Here is a 22,741-nt window from a genome sequence, read left to right on the forward strand (position 1 = left end):
ACAAAAAGATTATAGCTTTAGTAGTTACTTTTCAGATTAAACTTTTATAGCATAATGAGTTTATAAGTAAAGATTAAACTTTCAGGGTTCACCAGACTTTTTGACTTATAGCTCCTACATCTCTTTGTTGCCTGGGTGCTATTTATTTTTAGAAGCTAAATCATTTAGGCTGTTTGCAAAATTGTATCGCGCTTAATGTGAATTAAACAGGCGGTTACGTCGAAATTTCGCCTCTGGGCAAGCATGTCATCATTGAAATGGATCATATAATGTTGTGGTGGTAACTTTAAAACTTCAGCATAGAGGACTTTCATTGCAACTTTCGTTTCTGTCTGGTTTCTGTTACCTTACCTTCAAAATTACCGCTGGCTTACCGGAGCCTCTCCTGCTCTGTCTGTGCTCTGTGTCTCAATGTGACATGATGTGAAAGCATGCACAGGCGTCAGTGTTGATTGGCTATCACTTGTGCCATGTAACCAATGCAGTAGGGACTGCAGGCAGGGAGGGAGACAATCGATTATTGATAAAAAAATGTCTGATGCCGATTGTAGTAAACAGTAGGATGTGTTTACTCGCACACTGTGTGCCTAAATCATTTTCCCGGTTCGCACATATATATATTTTTAGGGGCAAATGCGATTGAAATGCTCGCACTGCAGAGCACTTCTGCCTGTGCCGGACAGAAACTTCGCCACGCTGGAAATCCGGCGCTGTGCCAGAGAACTTTAACCCCTGGTGAAAACATAGATGCTTCACACACGCCTTCCCTCCGGTAGCACAGAAGATCTATACAATTAGTACAGTTTCAAGGTGGACACCCAAGATTAGTGTCACCAATTCAGTATCTGATAGAATCCCCTGATGTTTTTGCAAAACATTATGATGTCACAGTGAAGTTGACCTTTGACCTTTTGGATATAAAATGTCATCACCAAATCATTATATCCTATTTCATTCCTCAACATTTGTGTCAATTTCTTCCATAATAATTGCCTGAATTCTTGAGTTATGGGCAACAAACATGTTTTGTGGGGTCACTGTGACCCTGACCTTTGACCTTCAACCACCAAATTCTAATCAGTTTATTCTTCAGTCCAATTGGACGATCGTGTCAAATTTTCAGGAAACTCCCTCAAGGCCTTCTTGAGATACTGAATGAGATGGATGCAAGGTCACAATGACATTGGCCTTTGACCACCAAAATCTAATTGGTTCATTGCTGAATCCAAAGTCCTGTTTCCACCAAACACTTTGGGTATAGTACCTCTGGGACCGAAGTAACCCATCAGACATGGTACCTAGACCCTTGGCCCGTTTAGTGTTTTCACCGTAAACAGTACTCTTAAATATGGGTGGGGTTGTTGTCACTCACTGCTCTGTCCAGCACTCACTGTATTTCCTCATCAGTGGTGATGCAGAGGGAAGTCTGCACTTCGTTTATCGTCCAGAGAGCGAGGCTGCATGCCAGCATTTTCAGAACAAAATAGAACAGGCTGTTGTTTTAAGATGTATTTTGGGCATTTTTGCCTTTAATGGATAGGACAGTGTGGCGTGAAGGGGGGAGAGAGAAGGGGGACAACACGCACCAAACGGCCGCGGGTTGGAATCGAACCCAGGCTGCTGCAGCAAGGACAGAGCCTTTGTACATGGGGCACCTGCTCTATCCACTAAGTCACTGACACCCCATGAGTCTCTCTCGATTGGATATTTAAAAATAGCAGGTATGTGCATTTAGTCCTTCTCAGGCAAGCACAGGGGATTAGTGTGTTGTAGCCCACAGGAACGATGCTCCACAATGATTTTTTTTTTCTCCAAGTGAGGATCAGAATATATGCAGTTCACATAACTCGGTCAAAATATATACATATTTTTAAACACTTGAAGATCAACTTACAAGAAACAATAAAAACTAATGGAATGGTCAGAGTTGTATTGAAATTAAGGTGTGCTGATGGATTCACGTTTTCAACTCATGCATTGAGTAACATTACAAGTAAACGTTCCACCTTAAAAGTAGCTGGCAGTTAACCCAGTGAATTAAGTTAATTTTTTCTCAGTCTACAAGACCATTCTCACTGAGGGCGAATATCCGTGCGAATTATTCTCACGGAGAAAAAGATAAAAGTTGATTTCATGGGTTCTTATGGAAGTTTGCACACCGGAGCGGAACTTTCGTGCAGTGAAAAAAGTTTCCGCCCAGACTTTGACCCCCCCCGCGGAATTCGCCGGCGGAACTACACAGCTGGGCCAATGAAATTGTTTGTTTATAGTCACGCAGACCCAGGAGAGTCTGAAATCCAGCCAGGCAGGACAGTATGGGAGAAAGGTTGATAAATCTCGTTTCACAGCACCGCGTCCTTTTTGATAAAAGACGGGATGTTTTTATGAACAGTGAATTAAAGGACAACGTCTGGCAGTCCATTGTCCAGCTTGGTGGCTGCGGTGAGAGTGGTAAGTGCTAAAGAAAGTTGATGTTGACGTTTGTTAAACATTAGCTTGCTATCTCGCTGCTGCTGCTGTCGTCCATGTTCACCCACACCTGTTCACACTGCGCGGAATTGGAACACAACAATGCGAAATTCCGCACCGTGTCGGTACCATGCCTGTGTATATGGTTTGAACACGGAAAAGCGCTGCGCGAATATTCTGCAAATCCGTCCCGCATTTCTGCATCGCGGCAGTGAGAATGAACCTTACAGCCGCTGCGAGAGGCAGCAAAACATCCTTTCATTTTATAGTTTTATTTTAACTAATGTATCTAAGACTTGCCACTGTATGAACAGTGGTTACATAAGCCTCAAAACCAGCCACAACTCAGCCCTGAGCAAAATTGAAGTCCACTAGTGACCAGTTAGCAGACTGCAGCGTTCACAGCTCCACCTTTTAGTACCGGATCTGTGTGCTAGGTACCCCAACAGAGGGGTGACTAAAATGGAGATGGTAAGGAACGCTTCCATTGGTACAATTCACAACTTTTCAGTGGAAACGGAAAAAAATGTGTATCAAACTCAACTGAACCATCAGACTGCTTGGTGGAAACAGGGCTCAAGTGAACATTTGTGCCACATTTGAAGAAATTCCCTCAATGTGATATCATGTCCATGAGAATGGGACAGATGGACAACCTGAAAACATAATGCCTCCAGCGCAGGCTATTGCCGGGATGAAGGCATGAAAAAATTCCCTTTAACCTAACTGACCCTTAACTGCCCTGCCCAGAGTCTTGACTCTTTTGTCTGAGGAACCTGTGCCTGTCAAGCTTTCCAGCCTAGCACTCAATATATGCAGCATGCCCTGGACGTGAGACAGAGTTATACAGATTGATTTTTAGTCGCCAACCATTGATATGGATGGCTCTAATGACAACTGTCACTGACAGATTATATCACCATGGTGACCATGCTAATAAACATTAGCTTGGTTGGATAGTCTTTCTCCAGCTCTCACATATGAAATCAGAACCCTGGAAAAAGGATGTTAAATATGCATTTGATGGCTAAATATGTGATGTAATGGGAACTCAGCACCATGTACTGATGCAAAACAGACTGAAGCTGAAGGTCCCAAGCAAACACTCAGGTCCCTCAACAACTGGTGAAAAAAAAAAGTAGCACCATTGTTCTTGCAGGGCTACATACTGTACATTTTTTGTACACCATAAAAAAAATTAAGGATGAGGAATAACTGATGTGTTTGGCAAAGTAATCTTGGGCATACTGACTAAAAATCCAATACAGAGCAGAAGCTGCTAGCATTACCCTCAACTTTGACTTCATAGCATTGTGCTGCTCGGTGAATGTGTCAGTCCTGAAAGTTACTTTTTCTAACTCCCCGAATCGTTACGTTAGCTAATATTATACTAGTGTTGTCTCTTGGCTGTGGTGCTAACACTAACATTAGCCATTTACTTTATAGCAACTATGGAGATAGATTTGTCTCATTATTTGTTTGAGCCGATGGACAACCCATGTGTTAATGTGTAATCTGTATATTTAAAACACCTTCCACAAATACAAATAAAGACTTAAATAGGTGTAAATAGGGATGCATGATATTGGATTTTTTGCCAATATCTGATATGCCGATTGTGATGGTTACAGCCACCCATGGTAATGTTTTCCCAAGCCACACTCTGTAAACTCATTATTTTGTTATCTACACAGGTTACTTTTATTTATGGTCAACCATACCTGAACAATTCTCATCACACAGTTGGTTTGATTTAGAAATTGTTTATTTGCTTTCAACCTTACACTGTTTAAGTGTACGCAGTCTAGCCTTGTAGGGTTACACAGGCAAACTGTTTGATATCAATCATGTGTTTCTTTGTCTTCGAATTACCAGGGAAGTCCCCCGTGGAGCATAAGGCGTGGCTGAGGGCTGAGGACTCTTAAATCCTGAAGCAAACCATGCTTTTCATTAGGCCAAACCATGTGCTGCCATGTCATAGGAGGGATTTGGGTTTTGTTTTGTGTTTAGCTGTAGTAGCTGTCCATTTTGGTTACCCCTTGTGTATTATTTGATTTGGCCAAGCCACTGTATACTCCCTTGTGTGCCATTTTGACATGTCAGTGTGTTCAGTTAACACCTTGTTAAGTTGTTATATTTAGTATAGTTGTGTTATGTTGACCTCTTTAACTCATCTGTTCACCATGGCTTTTTAATTCAATAATCCATCTCATGCCCAGTGTACCATTACAGTTTCTCTGCTTTCTTCTGTTGTTTGTTATAGTTTTGTTGCTTTTCTGTACTGCTTGTGTTGTATTGTACTGTTCTGTTGGTGTTATTGTTTCATTACTATGTATTGTAAAGTGACCTTGGGTTTCTTGAAAGGCACTATATACAGGCATGAAAATGGGTCAGGGGTGGAAAAAGGTGAGAAGGATACGAGACCCAGCACTTGCTAGGGGGTCCCGGGGTTATGCTTCTCAATTGTTTTTTGGTGGAAAAATGAGCTTCCAAATGCTCATATCTGATTTCTTTTAGATTTACTCTAGTGGTGGGCACATGCAGAATTATAAGATTGCACAAAAACAAACATATGAATGTATAATTAAGTGCAAATAAAGTATCTTTACATGTTCACATATGTTGTATAAGAGACGAGACCAGGGGCGGACTGGGATACAAATTCAGCCTGGGACATTCAGGTGCACCGGCCCACATACCGGCCCACGCATCAGCCCACACACCGACCCACACGTTTCTACCTATAATCCTCTATATGCTTGTACACACTACACGAACGCTGTCCTCAGAATCAACTGCATAAGAAAATCAGCAGTTATTGTTTAATTCCAGACTATAAAATAAATGCAATAATGAATTGGCCACAAATGGCTATGTGCTTATTATTCAACTTAAAATAAGAGCATATGACTCTATTCTAATGCATCTAATTTTATACACAATATAATTGACTGCCCTGCCCTGCCCTGCCCTGCTCTTATATTACATAACCCTTCTTAGTTGGCTCACGGCCATGAACTAAGGAGGTATAAATTGGGCAATAGGCCCTATAGTCAGCTTTTAGTCAACTTATTACTACAACAAAAGAATCCCACTTAATACTACTAAAAAGTTTTTCCTCTGGCTAAAATGTAATGCATAGTAGGCTGTGCCTTCACATCGCACCTGTCATATTTCTGGTCTCATCCTCCTCCTCATCACGACTGGGGTTAGTTTGTCCCTCAGCTTCATTGTTCTTGGGACTGGACCCAACAACTATATGTAATAACACTGACCAACAACAATATATCCTCTTTTTTCCTTCCTAATTTTAGGGATTATCAAGTCTCTTCTGTAGTGGAATTAACATCATTTTATGCATGCATACTCATGATGGCCCACCAGCAGATGGAGACATGAAATACAATACCACTTAATGTATGTAACATTCATTCATTGTACCAAATAAAAAAAGCATGCTGGCTGATTCTAGTAGTTCATTTGAAAGCTGATATTGTCCGATACCGATAAGGTGACGATATTATCGTGCATTCCTACTTGTAAACTCAAAAACCTAATAAAAAAAATATAAAAACGTTCTGCAAATAGACAAACAATTTTATTTTTTTTTTTTAAACAGAGGCTAAAAACCGGATTCATGAATATTTGTTGAAAAGTTATTAATGTTAGGAAGATATTCACAGATGTTATTTCATCTATTTGTAATTTCATTAATTTTTTTTTTTTTAAATATGTGGATTTTGTTTTAGTATTTGCAGATCCATTTTTATATTTGCAAATTAGGTTTTTGGGGTTTACAAATCTTTTTTTGTATTTGTGGAAGGTGTTTTATATGTACAGATTACACATTAACACATGGGTTGTTGATCGGTTCACTCAAGTAATACTGAAACACTTTTGATTTTGCTCTTGTATTTTTGATTTTGTAAAGACCGTAAAAACAACCCTCTTAACTCTTCACATTAGCATATTGCTTCTTTGACTGCCTCATGTTCGCCGCTAAAGTCACCAAAGCCTCTGGAAAAAGCTTAGCAGGCTGAGCCATGCCTGTTTGCGCTACTATGGGTGGGGTTTAACAATCAATTACTTTGAGTCAATATAATTAAAAACGACAAAAGTCCAAAGGGGACTCTTTATTGACAGTGTGGATGAATGTGATACTATATGTTTGGCCAGTTACCTATGGCAATGATCAAAATGCAGGTATGAAAGGTATTCTATTAATTTTGGAAATAAAATATGAAGTGTCTTAATGCATTACCTTACAGCTGCTGTCATTGTAACAGTACCATTTCTCATTAGGGTTTTTGGCATACGTCACATAGTGGCCTCCTCCCATGATTCCTGAATGGCACTGATGAGATAAAGCAGTAAAATAATTTTAGATATGTTTCAAAGCTTACTGAGGAAGCCTTAAACTACTCGTATCACAGTAACGTCAATGTATGGTACTTACTGATATTGCATAGAGGTTGTAGATGGCGTCCAGACACATATTGTCTCTGTGCTGGAGCAGCAAGTTGTCAGGGTCCATGGTGCTCTCTGTGCTGCAGTCTGAGCTCAGCCCGTTGCTGTCACCGTTCACCAGGACCACGTCACAGTGGCTACTGGATGCCTCAGTACTGCACGATGACTCTGACGTGATTGCCTCTCCGGATCCAGGAAGGCCTGATATTGCAGGCCCTGTTGTGCTCCCCTCTTTGTCTGTCTGTGGTGCGCCCTCCTGTAGCTCAGTTTCAGGATTAGCAGCTCCATCCAGGTTTTCCTTGCTGTTAGAGAGACGGTGTCTGCTGCCCAGCTGGGGCAGGCGTAGCCGGCCTGACCTGCGGCCTCCACTGCTGGTCTTTGGGCTGCCAGAGGGGCTGCTGGTCCGACTGAGAGAGGGTGCTGACTTCCTGCTGGAGGCAGGGGAGGCTGTTGGGAAACCACAAAGTAAAATTTACTTCCTGCACCGGTGGCCATTAGCTGCTTTGCTTATTTAAACTTCAGTCTATTTTGCTTCACATGCTTTCATGCTCTTAATCATGCTCTTGAACACATAACCAAAAAACATGTCTCTTTAAAACTGTGAGTTGTATAAGTGCATGAGTGGCTTGCAGTAACTAAATATTAGGCTTAAATCTACATGTGGTACCTTTTGGGAGGTTGAAAAAACCAGCGGGGGCAGAGATGGAGGACAGGTTGTCTTCTCCGAGCCTAAGTAGATCCTCGCTCTCGCTGCGAGAGTGAAGGCAGTGCTGCTCCAGGTCTCTGGGAGCCAGGAAGGCGCTGGGGTCAAAATTCTCCCTTGGGAACTTGACAATCTTCTGGGATTTGATCCAACGACCGTTTACAAATTGAAAGCGCTTCAGGTGGACAATCTGGGAAAGAGAACACACGTCATAAATACTGATCTGATCTTAAACTATTTTTATGCAACCAGTAAATTTAGCTCTACTTAAAGAATCTATGTGAGGCCAGAGCTCTGGTCTGACACAGAGTTAGGGCTCATTTATGCTCAACATTATTTACATACACTGACATGGATGGAGCATTCTGTCATTACTCTGTTGATTTCTTCTGTATTTGTGCAAGTTTTCTAAAAAACTCACAGATACTGACGAAACGGAGCAGTGTCACCGGAGACTGTGGAGGCAGCATAATGTAGTTTAAGTGAAATACAACCGTAGGAAACGACAAAGACATTTAAAAAAAAATGGAGCAATGGGATGAATCAGTAACAAAGTGAAAAAAATCCTCCATCCACATGTCACAAAGTATTTAATGTCCTCACACACCACCGTCTACAACTCTGCCTCTGTTAAAAGGTACCAATATTATGACTTCCTCCATCTTCGCCTAGTTTGCTATTGTGTGAAATGTTTGCCATCTAGCGCCATCTATTGGCTGTATCCATGCCATCCTAAAGGACAGGACAGGGCATTGATGTTTACAATATTTTACAACATTTGAAACAGACAAATCTATTTGCAAATGTAAAGGGAGTATAAATGAGTCCGCAGAAGAGTGCCACTGACCAGCATGGGTGGCAGCCTCCAGAGGTCCAGCTTCTTAGTGGCCAGCCGGTGCGTCTTGCACTTGGAGCAGTAGTAGAGCTCATCCTCACCCAGCTCTTCCTCACTGGTGAAGGCCTTTAAACAGCTGTCCAAGCTGATGGGCTCAGCTTGGGCTTGACGGGACTGCTCCACACTGCAGTGCTCCTCAACAATCTGGAAGGAGACCATGGTGGTGATGATACTAAATAGGGTGGGGATGAATTCACTCTATTCTGCCTTCTGCCTAACTCTTTTTTAACAACCAGTAACTGCTAGCAGATGAAGGGAATACACTCTAAAAAGGTACTTCATGGTGTCTTCTCAGGCAAAGCCAAGTGTTTTCTGGAGTCCATCTTCTGAGAGAAGACCATCTAATTCTGTATTTTCTGGCACCTAACCATTTATACTTTTCTGAATCAGTAGGCTATGCAAATGATCTGACAGGTGTATGTGAGTACTGTTTTTAAACTGTATTTTACTACTAACTTGTCGTGTTCATCACAAAATGCAGCTGAAGCAGCATTTTTACAAATACCCAAATTGACATGTACCACAATACTTTCAGTATGTAGCTTTAATTAATTACACATTACAGTAACATTACAACCTAATGGCACAGCCCACAGGTCCCTGGATCCTGGAGCCTTTATTAGATTGCTCTCTGAAGCTGAATGAACTGAGCATTGAAGGGATAGTTCAGATTTTTTTAAATGAGGCTGTATGGGGAACTTACTCATGGTCAGTGTATTTCATACAGTAGAGGTCAGTCAGCATGCCCCCAATTTGGAGAAGCAAGGAGGAATCTGACACAAAAACTAAGCACTCTACTGCTGTGGAGTGGTCAGCAACAAAACATATTCTAGATACCTAAAAAAATCAGTATCAGTTGCAATGTATGCTATTGTCACACAGTTTTACCTTTTCATCAGACAGCCTGTTCTGATGGGGAGGCCGATAAAGGCTGCAGCTCCCCATCTATGCTCTCATCAAAGTCACCAGACTCCACTGACAAAAACAATTATTTTAGCTCTCTGGACAAAGAGGCTGCTGGTCTACAGCTGCCTCAATCAGTTAGTTTATGTTCAGTTCAAACAAACTCAGTTCCATTTGTTTTTACAGTTCATTTGGGCCGGGGTGAAAGCTGGCAATTGAATCCTGGTGTGGACCAAACCACTGAACCAAGGCCGCTCGAAAAAGTGGGTCTCAGTCCACTTCCAAATGGACTCTGGTGCAGTTAATTTGTGATGTGAAAGAAAAGGAACCAACCACAGGATTTTATGAGAGCAGATATGTGATTTTAGCATATCAGCAGTTGCATCAATAATAAATCCATCTGCTGTTTGTGAAATCTGTCCATGACCTCATAACTGATCCTGATAGACGCCACGTATATCCCATAACCTATTTATGCTAATGCATACATGTAACCATGGTAACACACATGCATGGTCAGTGAGGGTACTTCCCCTGATAAAAAAGCTGTCAAAACTGTCATCATTGTATCTGACTGCATGTCCATTAAAAAGGGTTTGACAGTGTTCCCACAGTATAAAGCCCCAAATCATTACTGTACAAGGTGCCTTATTTTCATCCTGTCTCTGTGTTAGTCATTATTCAGAACATGCCATTGATATGCAGTCTGATAATAGCCTACTAATAATACTTACAATCAGTTATTTCTCTATGAGCTCTTTGTGAAACCAAAGAACAGAAATATAAACACCTTAGAAGCATTTAAGTGATGTTGCATAAACTCCTGATAGTCACCAAAATTTGATTTCCCTATGCAGGCCCTGATGCTGCAGGATGACAAACACCAAAACTGTATAATCAGCGTGTTACCTGTTAGTCGATAGAACTTCCTGTTTACTCCTCTTGGTACATTTGCAAAAAGTCAGTACAAACAGGAACCAAAACTAAAATGCAACAATGTATCATTTTTTCCCTCTGGTGTGGACCAAATAAACCCAACTACAGGTGTGATAGCACCCTTAAACACCACAGTCACACAATAACACAAACAAATGAACTTTTGGAGGTAGTGGCAGACCAGCAGCTCCTGCTGCAGTCATGTTAAATCACTAGTTTTCTCACTGGAGTCTTGCTTTGAGGAGAATGATTATTGGCTTAATTATCCTGTTGGAAATCACTGTCTGACATTAAGGTGAAGCAGTGAAAATATTTTAAATATAGCGTGCACTTAAAACCGATATTGATTTTTTTAGGTGGGACCTTTTATTGTGGCTAAAATATGTTTTGTTGCTGACCCCCAGATCAGTAGATTGCTGAGCTTCCATGTCTGACTCCAGCCTGCTTCTCCAAACTGGGGGTGTGCTGACTGACATCTACTGTTTGTAGTATACTGTCTAGGGATAAGTACCTCACCAAACCCCACTGGGGGGGAAAAAAAACCAAAAAAAAAACCTGAACTATCCCTTTAAGCAGCTCATTGGTAACACTGTATGGATGAATTGGGAACTAAAGCAGTTTCTGTTTCCCAGATTTCCTTATCTCATCTAGCTCATTTCTTCTTGTCTCTTACACAATAACACAAGACTTTGTCACTGTGAACCACAGCCATAAATTCATAAACTGCTGGAAAAGTCTGGAAACGAAATAGGCCTTAATGTCAGTAGGATGCAGGTAGGATTCAGGCTCATATATTTCCCAATAGATTATCTTGTTTGTCTACAATTATTAACTGTAGTACAAAAGACATAAAAATAAAAATGGTGCTGATGACAAATACTGTATATCCAGTATGGGGTAGTTAGAGGCTGACATTACAATAAAAGAAAGAAAAACACTGTTTTACGGTTGTAACCATTTCCATTGCACTTTTCTTTATGATAAGGTGAACAGAAAATCAGGGTGAATGGCCGATCATTTCAGTGTGTAAGCTAAGAGCTACACACTCAAAAATAATATCTCTAGAAAACAATATAGAAATGTACTAAATTTTTCAGTGAAATCCCTTGACTGCTTTTTATTACACTGGTGCTCACGGCCAGGGAGAGAGAGAGCAAATGTGTGTGTGTTTTACCCTCTCTTGGGAGGTCTGGTAGCGGAGATGCAGGGCCGTGGGGTCCCAGTCCACAGCTATATAAGCATTTCCTACAGAGGCCCTGTCCTCTGTACACTCTACTGTACAGCCTCGACAGAACCTGGAAACACACAGACACAGATACAGCTGCAGTACATACATGGGTTCAGACAACTTGGAAACTTGGAACCTATAAATTATTAACATTCCTAGTTTAAAAAACAAAACATTACTCTACATCTAATTTTGGTCTTGGTTTGTTAATTTCCTTGGTTAGCTTACCAATCCTGTAAAATTCACCTAAATTCAACTAAAACACGTATCCAAGACACACCCAAAGTAAACTGAAAGCTGTTCATGTTCCATATTCAGTACGTGTGCATGCTTCAGTACACTGAATTTTTTCCCCAACAGTCAGAATGACTATAGGTTTTTCTGAAAGTAAGTTATTTAAGTTTAAAAAAAATTGAAAACAGATGCTGCAGATGACTAGAACCGGAAAAAACAATAGGACCATAGCATGAAGCCTCACATAGTGCAAATTCAAAGTAGATAACAAGATATATGAGATATAGATGAGATATGTCTTACCTGTACCAGGGACACCAGGCACAGTAGTTGCCATCCTTTCCCACAACTCGTAAAGTAAAGGGGTACTGGTAGCCCATGCTGTCATCACTGCAGGTTAAAAGAAGAAGAAGAAGAAGAAGAAGAAGAAGAAGAAGAAGAAGAAGAAGAAGAAGAAGAAGAAAATAAAGCACATTATTTGTGTGGATATCATCATTTGAAACTGCTTGCTGCTATTCGGTTTTGACACTCGACAGTCAGCTTGCTCACAGCACTGTGTTGTACAAAACACTTTTAATGTTTTATTCTTAGAGTGGGGCACTGTTGGCAGTTGGATGAGCCTGGAGTAAATCATACTAAACAACAGATCAGAAATGGACCAAGCTTTAGATAGTAGCTCATAGCTGATACTGATAAGCCTTGATCTTGATTGTGCAGATCTAGTCAGGCTATTCCTAATAATCTTTACTTCAAGAGACGGGCATCGTCAGGAGGTGGAGTGGGTCATCAACTAATGGGAAGATCTGTGATTTGATCCCTCCACTCTGAATGTTGTTTCCTTGGGCAAGACACTGAACCCCAGATGTGTGAGTGCGTTTGGAATGAGTAGTACGTAGAACTTTGTCGCTGCGGCCACCAGCGTGTAAAAGATGCTATGCAAGTACAAGTCCATTCACATCTACAAAAAATTTATGTCAGTTACCTCTTTGCAAAGAAACTAGCATAGCATTGTGATGTGATTGTCTTAGCTTAGCACAAAGAGTGAAAGCAGGAGGAACAAGCTAACGGTCAAAAGCAAAAAAATTCACCGAAGTATGTTGAGTGAAAGGAGAAAACTGTCAGCTTACCAGTCCTGGGCGTGGTTGCTGGCTTCCTGTGGGGGCAGTGGGCTGGCCAGTCTGGACACTTGGATCCAGACAGCATCATAGAGATCCTTCTTACTGGTGTGGACAGTGCAGGGAACTATGAGTGGCATGCCGAACAGACTGGGTCGGTTCTTCTGAGATGACAGGAAGTACAGTTCTGTACGCATCTGAAGGGGTGACAAAGATGTTTAAGTTAAACCAACAGCTGGATTGCAGGCAAGACATTTATTTGGCACACATAGGCGAGCTCTGTGAACATCTCAGCATGAGCTCTGAGTGTAGGTTCACACTTTAAATGACAGCCTGCATAAAGCTTTATTAGAATGCAAAACAAAAATTCTGAATTATTTTTGGTCTGATGAATATGAGAGGTTGGATTGAGTAGTAAACTGTGAGCTAGTTTTATTTCTAAAGCTTGGAAAATTAGGTGAACTAGACTGAATAATACACACCACAAGTATGAAGACATACAGAGAATACTGTTCATGTTTTCCTATAATTTAAATATTTGGTCTCACACCCATGAAGGTGACATTTACATTGATAGTCGGTCCTGTAAGCCTGTTTGGACTGGGCACATATTGATGCAAGATACTACATTGATATCAGAATACAGACCCCCTTTATGAGTAGATTTTTGTTGTTGGATATAATTTCGTCCATATAAATGTCAGTATATTTTAGCACCATTTAGTTGCACATATTTTCCAGTATAATGTTATAATGGTTAATTTGAGAATTTATCAGCAGCAAAAGGTAAATTCATTCATTTATTCATTTTCCGTAGCCATTTATCCTGTTAGAGGTCGCGGGGGGCTGGAGCCTATCCTAGCTGTCATTGGGCAAGAGGTGGATTACACCCTGGACAGGTCGCCAGATTATCACAGGGCTGACACTAAGGACAGACAACCATTTATGTTCACAGTCACACCTTCAGCCAATTTAGAGTCGCTGATTAACCTAACCACTGTGCCACCAGTATCTGAAAATCTTCAGATGGTGGACTAACTAGTGACCCTGTTGGTGACTTTCAGTGGAATGTGTCTGTTGTTGTTGTACTGGTGGCAGCTGTTGAAAACATTAACAGAATACTCAGCAGTCCTTGTGTTTGCCTCTTTGTTTAATTTTTTTATCATAATGTCAAAACATACCTGATTCATCTTTGGAGTCTTGTCAATCAAATGTGTCACACACTAACACTCAGCAGTGTTTTGAACCTTGCTTGTTGTGACAGAACATGTTGAAAACAGGAAGAGAGCAATGTGCTTTTCCTCTGAATGTCCATCTTGAATACATTTTCTAAATGCATCTCAAGTGTGCCAAGGAAGCCTGGCCACAAAAATACCGAAAGTGTGTTATACACGCTTGCAACACATGCACCTGACTGAAATCTGACTGTACTAATGTGTTAATGAGCCAACAGTGTCCTCTTGTGCACACAGAGCAGCAACTTACCAAAATAGATAAAAACAAAAGTTCTGTACAGAGAAAGTACTGACAACTCAGACTGGGTGGATGGATATCTACAACATGATGCATCATTAATAACTTGTTGAATAAAACACCACAAAGTAAGTGTGGTAATCAGTTCATACTTGTTCTAAAACATTTATATGCATATGCAGTTAGACCTAATTAACAGAAATTGGTATTTATCTGTGTGAGAAAAAGGACGTGTGGTGTGCAACATGTGAAGAGTATCAATCACATGAGTCTCACAGTCAATGTGTGAGAGGTGGCAGCCCTGCAGTTAAAAATGGAGACATTTCTGGGGACAGCTCCAGCTGGGGATAGAAAACAGGGACATCTGGTCACCCTACGTTGCGCCTCCAACCTAAGTGATCACAGTGCTTTTTCATCCTTGAATTAGTTCATGTTTGTTCACCTTTCACTGTTAGCTTTATACATATTGTTAATAGTATTGCCCGTTACATTTTGCATTAAGTGTTTCTGATTATTTTGATAATCAGTGTCTTTGATAACCATTAGGGATTTTAGCCAGTCACATTTTCTGAGCTTTTCTTCAGTTAGTAGTCAGCTAGGCTAGCTGACTGGCTAACCTCATGATAAAAATGATCAAGACAGTGTACCTCAGTCACTTTAACTTTCTGCAGCTCTTCCAAGAAGTGAGTGTAAAAAAAAAAAAAAAAAAAAAAAAAAAAAAAAAGGGCCATAATGACATCACGTTAGCTAATGGGGATGCACGATATTGGATTTTTTGATATCCAATATACCAATATATAACAACTTATCTGGCCGATAACGAAACCAATATCAATACATTCACTTTTTTCCCCCCCAAATTTTAAGTGATCATCAAGTCTCTTCTGTAGTGGAATTAACATCACATTATGCATGCATACTCTTATTACGATGGCCCACCAGCAGACGGAGACATAAAACAGAGTGCTTTTTAATGTGTGTAATATTCATTGTATAGAATAAGAAAAGCATGTTGGCTGATTCTAATCATTCATTTTAAAGCCAATATCAGCCGATACCAATGGCGTACCAATATTATTGTGCATCCCTATTAGCTAAGCTCTGAACATCAGGCTGACGTTGGTGCTACACTGAGTGACTAGCTAACGTTGCAAATGGTTATCCAAGACACTGATTATCAAAATGATCAGAAACACTAAAGGAACTACTGTTAACAATATGTACAAAGCTAACTGTAAAAATGAAAAAGCACTGTCATTACTGGGGTTTGTGGCGAAGGCAGCAATACTGTAGAGTTAACAGGAAGTATACCAACATGCAGTTCATAAAATGGATATGATGTTACATAACACTACATTGTGCAAGTAGAGAACAGAGCAACTGCAACAAAGTAACCGTTTAAGGTTACATGATGTTTTAGCACATATTGTACTGTACAATACAGCACACTTCTTTTGTATAGAGTTCTCACCATCTTTCTGTGCATGGCAATGATGTATCCAATGAAGGGGCTCTCCTGCACTGGTGTAATATGTCCGTTGGCAACTCCATTAGCCAGGAGCATCTCTGGGTTACAGGGCACCGTGGTGCTGGGCCCACCATTGGGGATGAGGATGGGCTTATTGCCCATGTTTCCATTGGAAGCCAAGTTGTTGGCTATTGCAGTGATGTCTGATAAAGTGGAAGAGCGAAGAGATGAGAAAATGGAGAACTGAGGATTCAGACAGATAAGAGTGCAAAGACAAAATGTGGGTGAACAGACTCACCTGTCAGTGTGGGTGAGCTCAGTGACGTTGGTGAACCTGGCACTGGGATCTCAAATGCACACAGGAAGCCGTTAACAGACAGACGAACCTTCTGGTTGTCCTGAGGAAAGTTCTACAGACAAAGTGTTTCATAAGCTAGACTGACATTTGGTTTGGATCTGAGCTGCCAAAGTTACTGATTGTGTGCAGTTCAACTCATCATCAGTGAAGCTCTTGTCAAAAGCAATGCTTTAGTTTGTGTTGGTTTCTGAACAAAAAGGCAACACTTTTGTTTTTGCTCCCATTTTTCACAAGTATACATTAAAGATCTAACACTTTTATGCACTTATGCACTTAATAGATATATTTCTCTCAAATTTTGGTCACAAATTTGTGAAACTCCATGTTAGTGACTTGTTGGTGAAGATTCTCAGTCATCCAGGTCATGGCAATCGTAAGTGCTATATCATTGGCAACTGGACTTGCTTGTGTTTCTTGAAAACGTTTCACCTCTCATCCAAGGAGCTTCTTCAGTTCTAAATGACTGGTATGAAGTTGCACGCTTTAAACCCCCATGTGGGTGGGAACCCTTGCAGAGTCGTAGGGGTCACATGTGAGCTCTTAGTTTCAGAGTCGTTACAGTCACAATGTGAGTCGTTGACCCACCTGGCCACCAAAGAAGCAGTTAAGACAGGGAGGAAATGTCTGCTACAAGACAGCTCCCTTCCAGACAGGACCAACTTCACCCCAGACCACATTTGTGACCTGCTGGATCTTTGTTTGGCCACCACCTATTTCAAGTACAGCGAGGGTTTCTACTGATAAAAGCACAGCTGTGCTATGGGCTCACCGGTGTCCCCTATAATGGCCAATCTTAGTTTAGTTTAGTTTATTTAGTTCATCAAGGGACAGTGTGCAATAGCATTAGTCATCTACAAAGTGCTTGTAGCAGCAAAAAAAAAAAAAAAACTTTACATGGAAGATGTGGAGAACTGAAAAATTGAGGAAGTGGAAACTTTCACGGAACACATTAACACAGTGGACCCCAACATTAAATTCACACGGGAGGATGTCAGAGGAGACAGTCTACCCTTCTTAGACTGTGCAGTGCACACTGAAGAGGACAGGAACCTAAACATAGAGGTGTACAGAAAACCTGCACACGGACCAATACCTGCTGTTTGACTCTCACCACCCACTGGAGCACAAGTTGGGAGTTATCAAGACACTGAATCATCGGGCTGAAAATGTGCCCACTAGGACAGAGGGGAAGATGAAGGAACAGAAACAAATCAGGGAAGTTCTTCAAACCTGTGGCTATCCCGACTGGGCCTTTGCAAAAAACTCAAAAAGACCCAGAGCAGACAGAGAGGAAGAGATACAAAAACGTAACAACATTGTCATTCCTTATGTTGCAGGAGTGTCTGAGAAACTCAGGATTTTCAACAAACACCACATCCCTGTGCACTGTAAACCCAGTAACACACTGAGACAGAAACTTGTCCACCCCAAGGACAAAATACCCAGACATATGCAGAGTAATGTAATGTATGCAGTTCAGTGCAGCCAGGAATGCACAGATTTATACATTGGGGAGACAAAACAACCACTCCACAAGCGCATGGCACAGCACAGGAGAGCCAGCTCCTCAGATCAAGACTCAGCTGTCCACTTACATCTACAGGAAAAGGGACACTCCTTTGAGGACAGCAATGTGCACATCTTGGCCAGGTAGGAAAGATGGTTTGAAAGAGGAGTAAAAGAAGCCTACGTCAAGCTGGAACAACCATCGTTAAACAGAGGAGGTGGCTTACAACACCACTTATCACTCACCTACAGTGCAGTCTTGGGATCCCTCCCCAGACGACTTCACACCCATTCACCCCTGGTTCCACCTGACCCTAATGACTCTGATAGTGGCAAGGAGGGTAAACGACTCACACTGTGAACTTAACGACTCTGAAACTAAGAGCTCACATGTGATCCCTACGACTCTGCAAGGGTTCACACCCACACAGAGTTTAAAGCGTGCAACTTCTTACCAGTCGTTTAGAACTGAAGAAGCTCCTTGGATGAGAGGCGAAACGTTTTCAAGAAACACAAGCAAGTCCTGTTGCCTATGATATAGCACTTATAACTACCATGACCTGGATGACGATCCATGTTAGTGAGCACTTTAGGGCTGTAAAGTTCTAGTCGGTTGGTCAATTGCTTGATCATTATCCTGTTGTCTGACCAATTTCTCACTGGTTGGACATCGCTTATTAAGGTTGTGTGTTCTCCAAAGTGTTTATTTTCTCAGCTGAAAAACGACAGCTGTTGATATTATGTGCTTGTATTTGTCCTCTGTGATGACTGGTCTATGCTATATTTGTCCTGCCCTTCTCCACTGTGATTGGCCGGCTCATGACAGTGACGACTGAGCATTTTACCTCATGTCAAACAATTTTCAACTCTCATTTGTAATCGGAAAACGGTTAAATAATAACAGAGGACATTGAGTATAGGATTTATCATTATGGATTAATTTTGCTAAGTTTCCAAAAAGACACTGCAGTTCAACGCTGGATTACAAAGCTTCTAAAAGGAATATGATCACACCTGAGCCCTTGCTGGAGCAGCATGATGGCTAATGTTAGCTTCTGTGGTAAAAAAGTTTCTCTCTTGCATGCAGCGTTACAGAGATATGTAATGTTAATAATAACATTATGTAATATATGACATTGTCCAGTCCATGTAGCGTCCAGTATGTCAGATTTTTCTAATCAGTTCTGTTCAACGCTTTCATAGTGAGATGGACGCAGCTCACGTGGGAAGGTGTTAAATGTGTGCAGTTATTACATCAGAGATCACATTTATTTTTCACTCGAGGCATTCCACTTGCCTGAAGAGAGAGTTTACGTGCCCTGGGCAAGTGTTAATGTTGAGCCCTGTGACAGGAAAAAAAAAGGCTTTGGTGGACACACAACGTTACCTGGTAGAGTACACTTATTGCACTGTGGCGATTTAGTTAATCTAGAGATGTCCATGCAGATTTTTAACCCCACTGACCTTTCGTGTGGTCGAAGACTAAGTAGAATTTCATTCCACCAAGACTTTCTTTGGTTGATTACAGCCCGAGAGCACTTTTCCTTTTCCAAGATAATCCATCTACCTGACAGGCGTGGCATATCAGGATGCTGATTAAACAGCATAATTACTACACAGGTGTACCTTGGGATGGTCACAATACAAGGGCACTCTAAAATGTGCAGTTTGATCACATAACACAATGCCACAGATGTCACAAGGCTCTGGAACAACCTGCCTGAGGATGTAAGGCTCTCTGAGTCACTGGCTTCATTTAAGTCTCTCCTAAAAACATATTTCTATTGTAAAACATAACCTGACTTTATCTGAGCTTTTTAAAACTCATCTTAAAACCCATTTTTATTCCTTGGCTTTTAACTCAGCATGAGACTCTGCTCGTTTTAGAGTTTTTAATGTTTTGCTTTATTTTACTTTATTGTTTTAGTGTTTTTATTGTTTTTAATTGTTTTTATGTTTATGTACAGCACTTTGTTTCGGCCGTTGTTTTTAAAGTGCTGTATAAATAAAGTTTAGTTGAGTTGAGTTGAGCTGTCTATCTTATTGCTATCTTACTGACTTTAATGACCTTTTATTATTGTCGGGACAACAGCCATCTAAACCCCTCTAGAACCTAGATTGTAAGTAAATGGACAGAATGAGATGGGCTACTCTGAGGGTCAAATGTTTATTGCTTTGGCCTTTTCACCCCAGAGTTGACGAACTCTTTCACTGTCATCCTGACGCTGAGGGTGGGAAAGGTGTCAATTGGAAACCCTCCAGGTCTAACTTTCTAATTACCATCCTGGGAAAATCCAGCGTTTTTTGACAACTCAGCTAACTGCCAGACCCTGGGTCATTAACTATGCTTTTAAATTCACCACATCCTCTCCCCTTTTTGTCACATCCATGGGAGCCACCCCAGCTATTTGGCTCTCACCCTAAAGATGAGATTAGAAATCCAGATGGGAGTCGTAAATTCAGTATGCATTCCTGAGCAGAGACTAAGTTTCTCTTGTAACAGACTTTTCAATGTCTCTTGAAAGTAAAACTATATATTTTATCCATGTTCTATCATTATAACTCTGCATAATCCTTGTTTGTTTGTTAAATGATTTTTTCCCCACTCTTGTAGGTCATATTATGAGTGAGAAACTTGGTTCCTGCGTAACCCTTTCTTTTCTTAAGATCGAAATTATTTTAAACTTTTAAGTTTCGCTCGACACGTCCAGGATTGTCTTGTCTGTCCTGAGTTTTCTTTCTTTTGTCTGTGCCTTCACTAACATTATACCTGAAGCGACAAAGCCAGCCGATTGCAACATTTTTGTATGGTGAACGCTATATTTGGGTCTAATTTATTGATTTTAGACTTGGCAAGTTTTACATCTCCCAGTAAAGTTTGCATGGCTGTATCTTGGTTATTAATCTCCATGTCTTTCCATTTGGCCTCTATTTTGTCATCACACCAGGAAACAAGTGGAACGTACAGACTGTGCAGCGTAACTGTGCGTTCACACCAAACGCGATGGACGCGATGAACGCCACAATCCATTCAAAATCAACGTAAATGACGCGATGACACGCGATGTTGCTTCGGGCGACGCGTTTCAGGCGATAAGAGCGACGCGATGAACCGTTCATCGCCTCATCGCGTGTGTCGCTTGAAGTTGAAAAATTTGAACTTTTCAAGCGACATCGCGTGATGCTGTGCCACGACATCCAATCAGCGTTCATTTTCATAAAGAAATTATAAGCAACTAACCGGAGACAGATGGACAGGCGCTCCGCAGCTGGGATGGAGCGCCTGTAGTTGGTGTCCAGGCGGGAGATCCTCGCACCGTTACGGGCCAACAGGTCCTCAAAGTGGGCCAGCGTCAGCCTGAAGTCCCGCTGGAAACGACCGTCATCCAGACGCAGCTCTTGCAGGAGGTGATGATATTCACCCAGCTGTGTGCGTTTCTGGAGGATATTGTGAACCCAGACACGGCGGCGTTTGGGTCTCCGATCCAAATTAGATGTCCACAACAGATAAAGAGCAGCTACGGTAGTTAACTCAGCCATGGTTGACAAGAAAATAGCGGGAGGTGAAGAAAATTGCGGGAGGAGGGTTGCGTCATCCCGATTGAAGCGATGAAGCGATGATCAAAAAGGTGACATCTGTGATCAAGCGACGCGATACTCGCGTTACGGGCGATGACATCACGTCCATTGCGTTTGGTGTGAACGCACAGTAATACAGACATACCGCCTCTGTCTTTACTTAGTAAGAGAGTTGAATATTTAAAGTTACAATGTGTAACTTACGTGATTGTTTATTAGCAAATATCAACTATTGCTGTCATAAATATATACAGTACAGGCCAAAAGTTTGGACACACCTTCTCATTCAATGCATTTTCTTTATTTTCATGACTATTTACATTGTAGATTCTCACTGAAGGCATCAAAACTATGAATGAACACATGTGGAGTTATGTACTTAACAAAAAAAGGTGAAATAACTGAAAACATGTTTTATATTCTAGTTTCTTCAAAATAGCCACCCTTTGCTCTGATTACTGCTTTGCACACTCTTGGCATTCTCTCCATGAGCTTCAAGAGGTAGTCACCTGAAATGGTTTTCCAACAGTCTTGAAGGAGTTCCCAGAGGTGTTTAGCACTTGTTGGCCCCTTTGCCTTCACTCTGCGGTCCAGCTCACCCCAAACCATCTGGATTGGGTTCAGGTCCGGTGACTGTGGAGGCCAGGTCATCTGCCGCAGCACTCCATCACTCTCCTTCTTGGTCAAATAGCCCTTACACAGCCTGGAGGTGTGTTTGGGGTCATTGTCCTGTTGAAAAATAAATGATCGTCCAACTAAACGCAAACCAGATGGGATGGCATGTCGCTGCAGGATGCTGTGGTAACCATGCTGGTTCAATGTGCCTTCAATTTTGAATAAATCCCCAACAGTGTCACCAGCAAAACACGCCCACACCATCACACCTCGTCCTCCATGCTTCACAGTGGGAACCAGGCATGTGGAATCCATCCGTTCACCTTTTCTGCGTCTCACAAAGACACGGCGGTCGGAACCAAAGATCTCAAATTTGGACTCATCAGACCAAAGCACAGATTTCCACTGGTCTAATGTCCATTCCTTGTGTTTCTTGGCCCAAACAAATCTCTTCTGCTTATTGCCTCTCCTTAGCAGTGGTTTCCTAGCAGCTATTTGACCATGAAGGCCTGATTCGCACAGTCTCCTCTTAACAGTTGTTCTAGAGATGGGTCTGCTGCTAGAACTCTGTGTGGCATTCATCTGGTCTCTGATCTGAGCTGCTGTTAACTTGCGATTTCTGAGGCTGGTGACTCGGATGAACTTATCCTCAGAAGCAGAGGTGACTCTTGGTCTTCCTTTCCTGGGTCGGTCCTCATGTGTGCCAGTTTCGTTGTAGCGCTTGATGGTTTTTGCGACTCCACTTCGGGACACATTTAAAGTTTTTGCAATTTTCCAGACTGACTGACCTTC

General features: G+C 41.5%; 1 protein-coding gene across 8 annotated transcripts in view; it reads right to left on the minus strand.

Moving 5' to 3' along the window:
* Window positions 1–22,741, minus strand: part of usp32 (ubiquitin specific peptidase 32) — a 266,626-nt gene that overhangs the window by 34,445 nt on the left and 209,440 nt on the right. For all 8 annotated transcript variants that reach the window (XR_007449393.1, XR_007449395.1, XR_007449394.1 and 5 more), the window contains exons 25-33: window positions 16,190–16,301; window positions 15,895–16,094; window positions 12,963–13,147; window positions 12,139–12,225; window positions 11,548–11,668; window positions 8,487–8,678; window positions 7,604–7,829; window positions 6,926–7,383; window positions 6,731–6,823 (exon numbers count right to left, since the gene is read on the minus strand). Coding sequence is in view for 1 of the 8 variants with exons in the window: in XM_049576738.1 (XP_049432695.1) it covers window positions 6,731–6,823; window positions 6,926–7,383; window positions 7,604–7,829; window positions 8,487–8,678; window positions 11,548–11,668; window positions 12,139–12,225; window positions 12,963–13,147; window positions 15,895–16,094; window positions 16,190–16,301 (1,674 nt within the window). In the remaining 7 variants the exon portion in view is untranslated. The remainder of the gene's footprint in view (window positions 1–6,730; window positions 6,824–6,925; window positions 7,384–7,603; window positions 7,830–8,486; window positions 8,679–11,547; window positions 11,669–12,138; window positions 12,226–12,962; window positions 13,148–15,894; window positions 16,095–16,189; window positions 16,302–22,741) is intronic.

This window comes from Epinephelus fuscoguttatus, linkage group LG5 (assembly GCF_011397635.1).
Source record: "Epinephelus fuscoguttatus linkage group LG5, E.fuscoguttatus.final_Chr_v1".
Lineage (NCBI taxonomy): Eukaryota > Metazoa > Chordata > Actinopteri > Perciformes > Serranidae > Epinephelus > Epinephelus fuscoguttatus.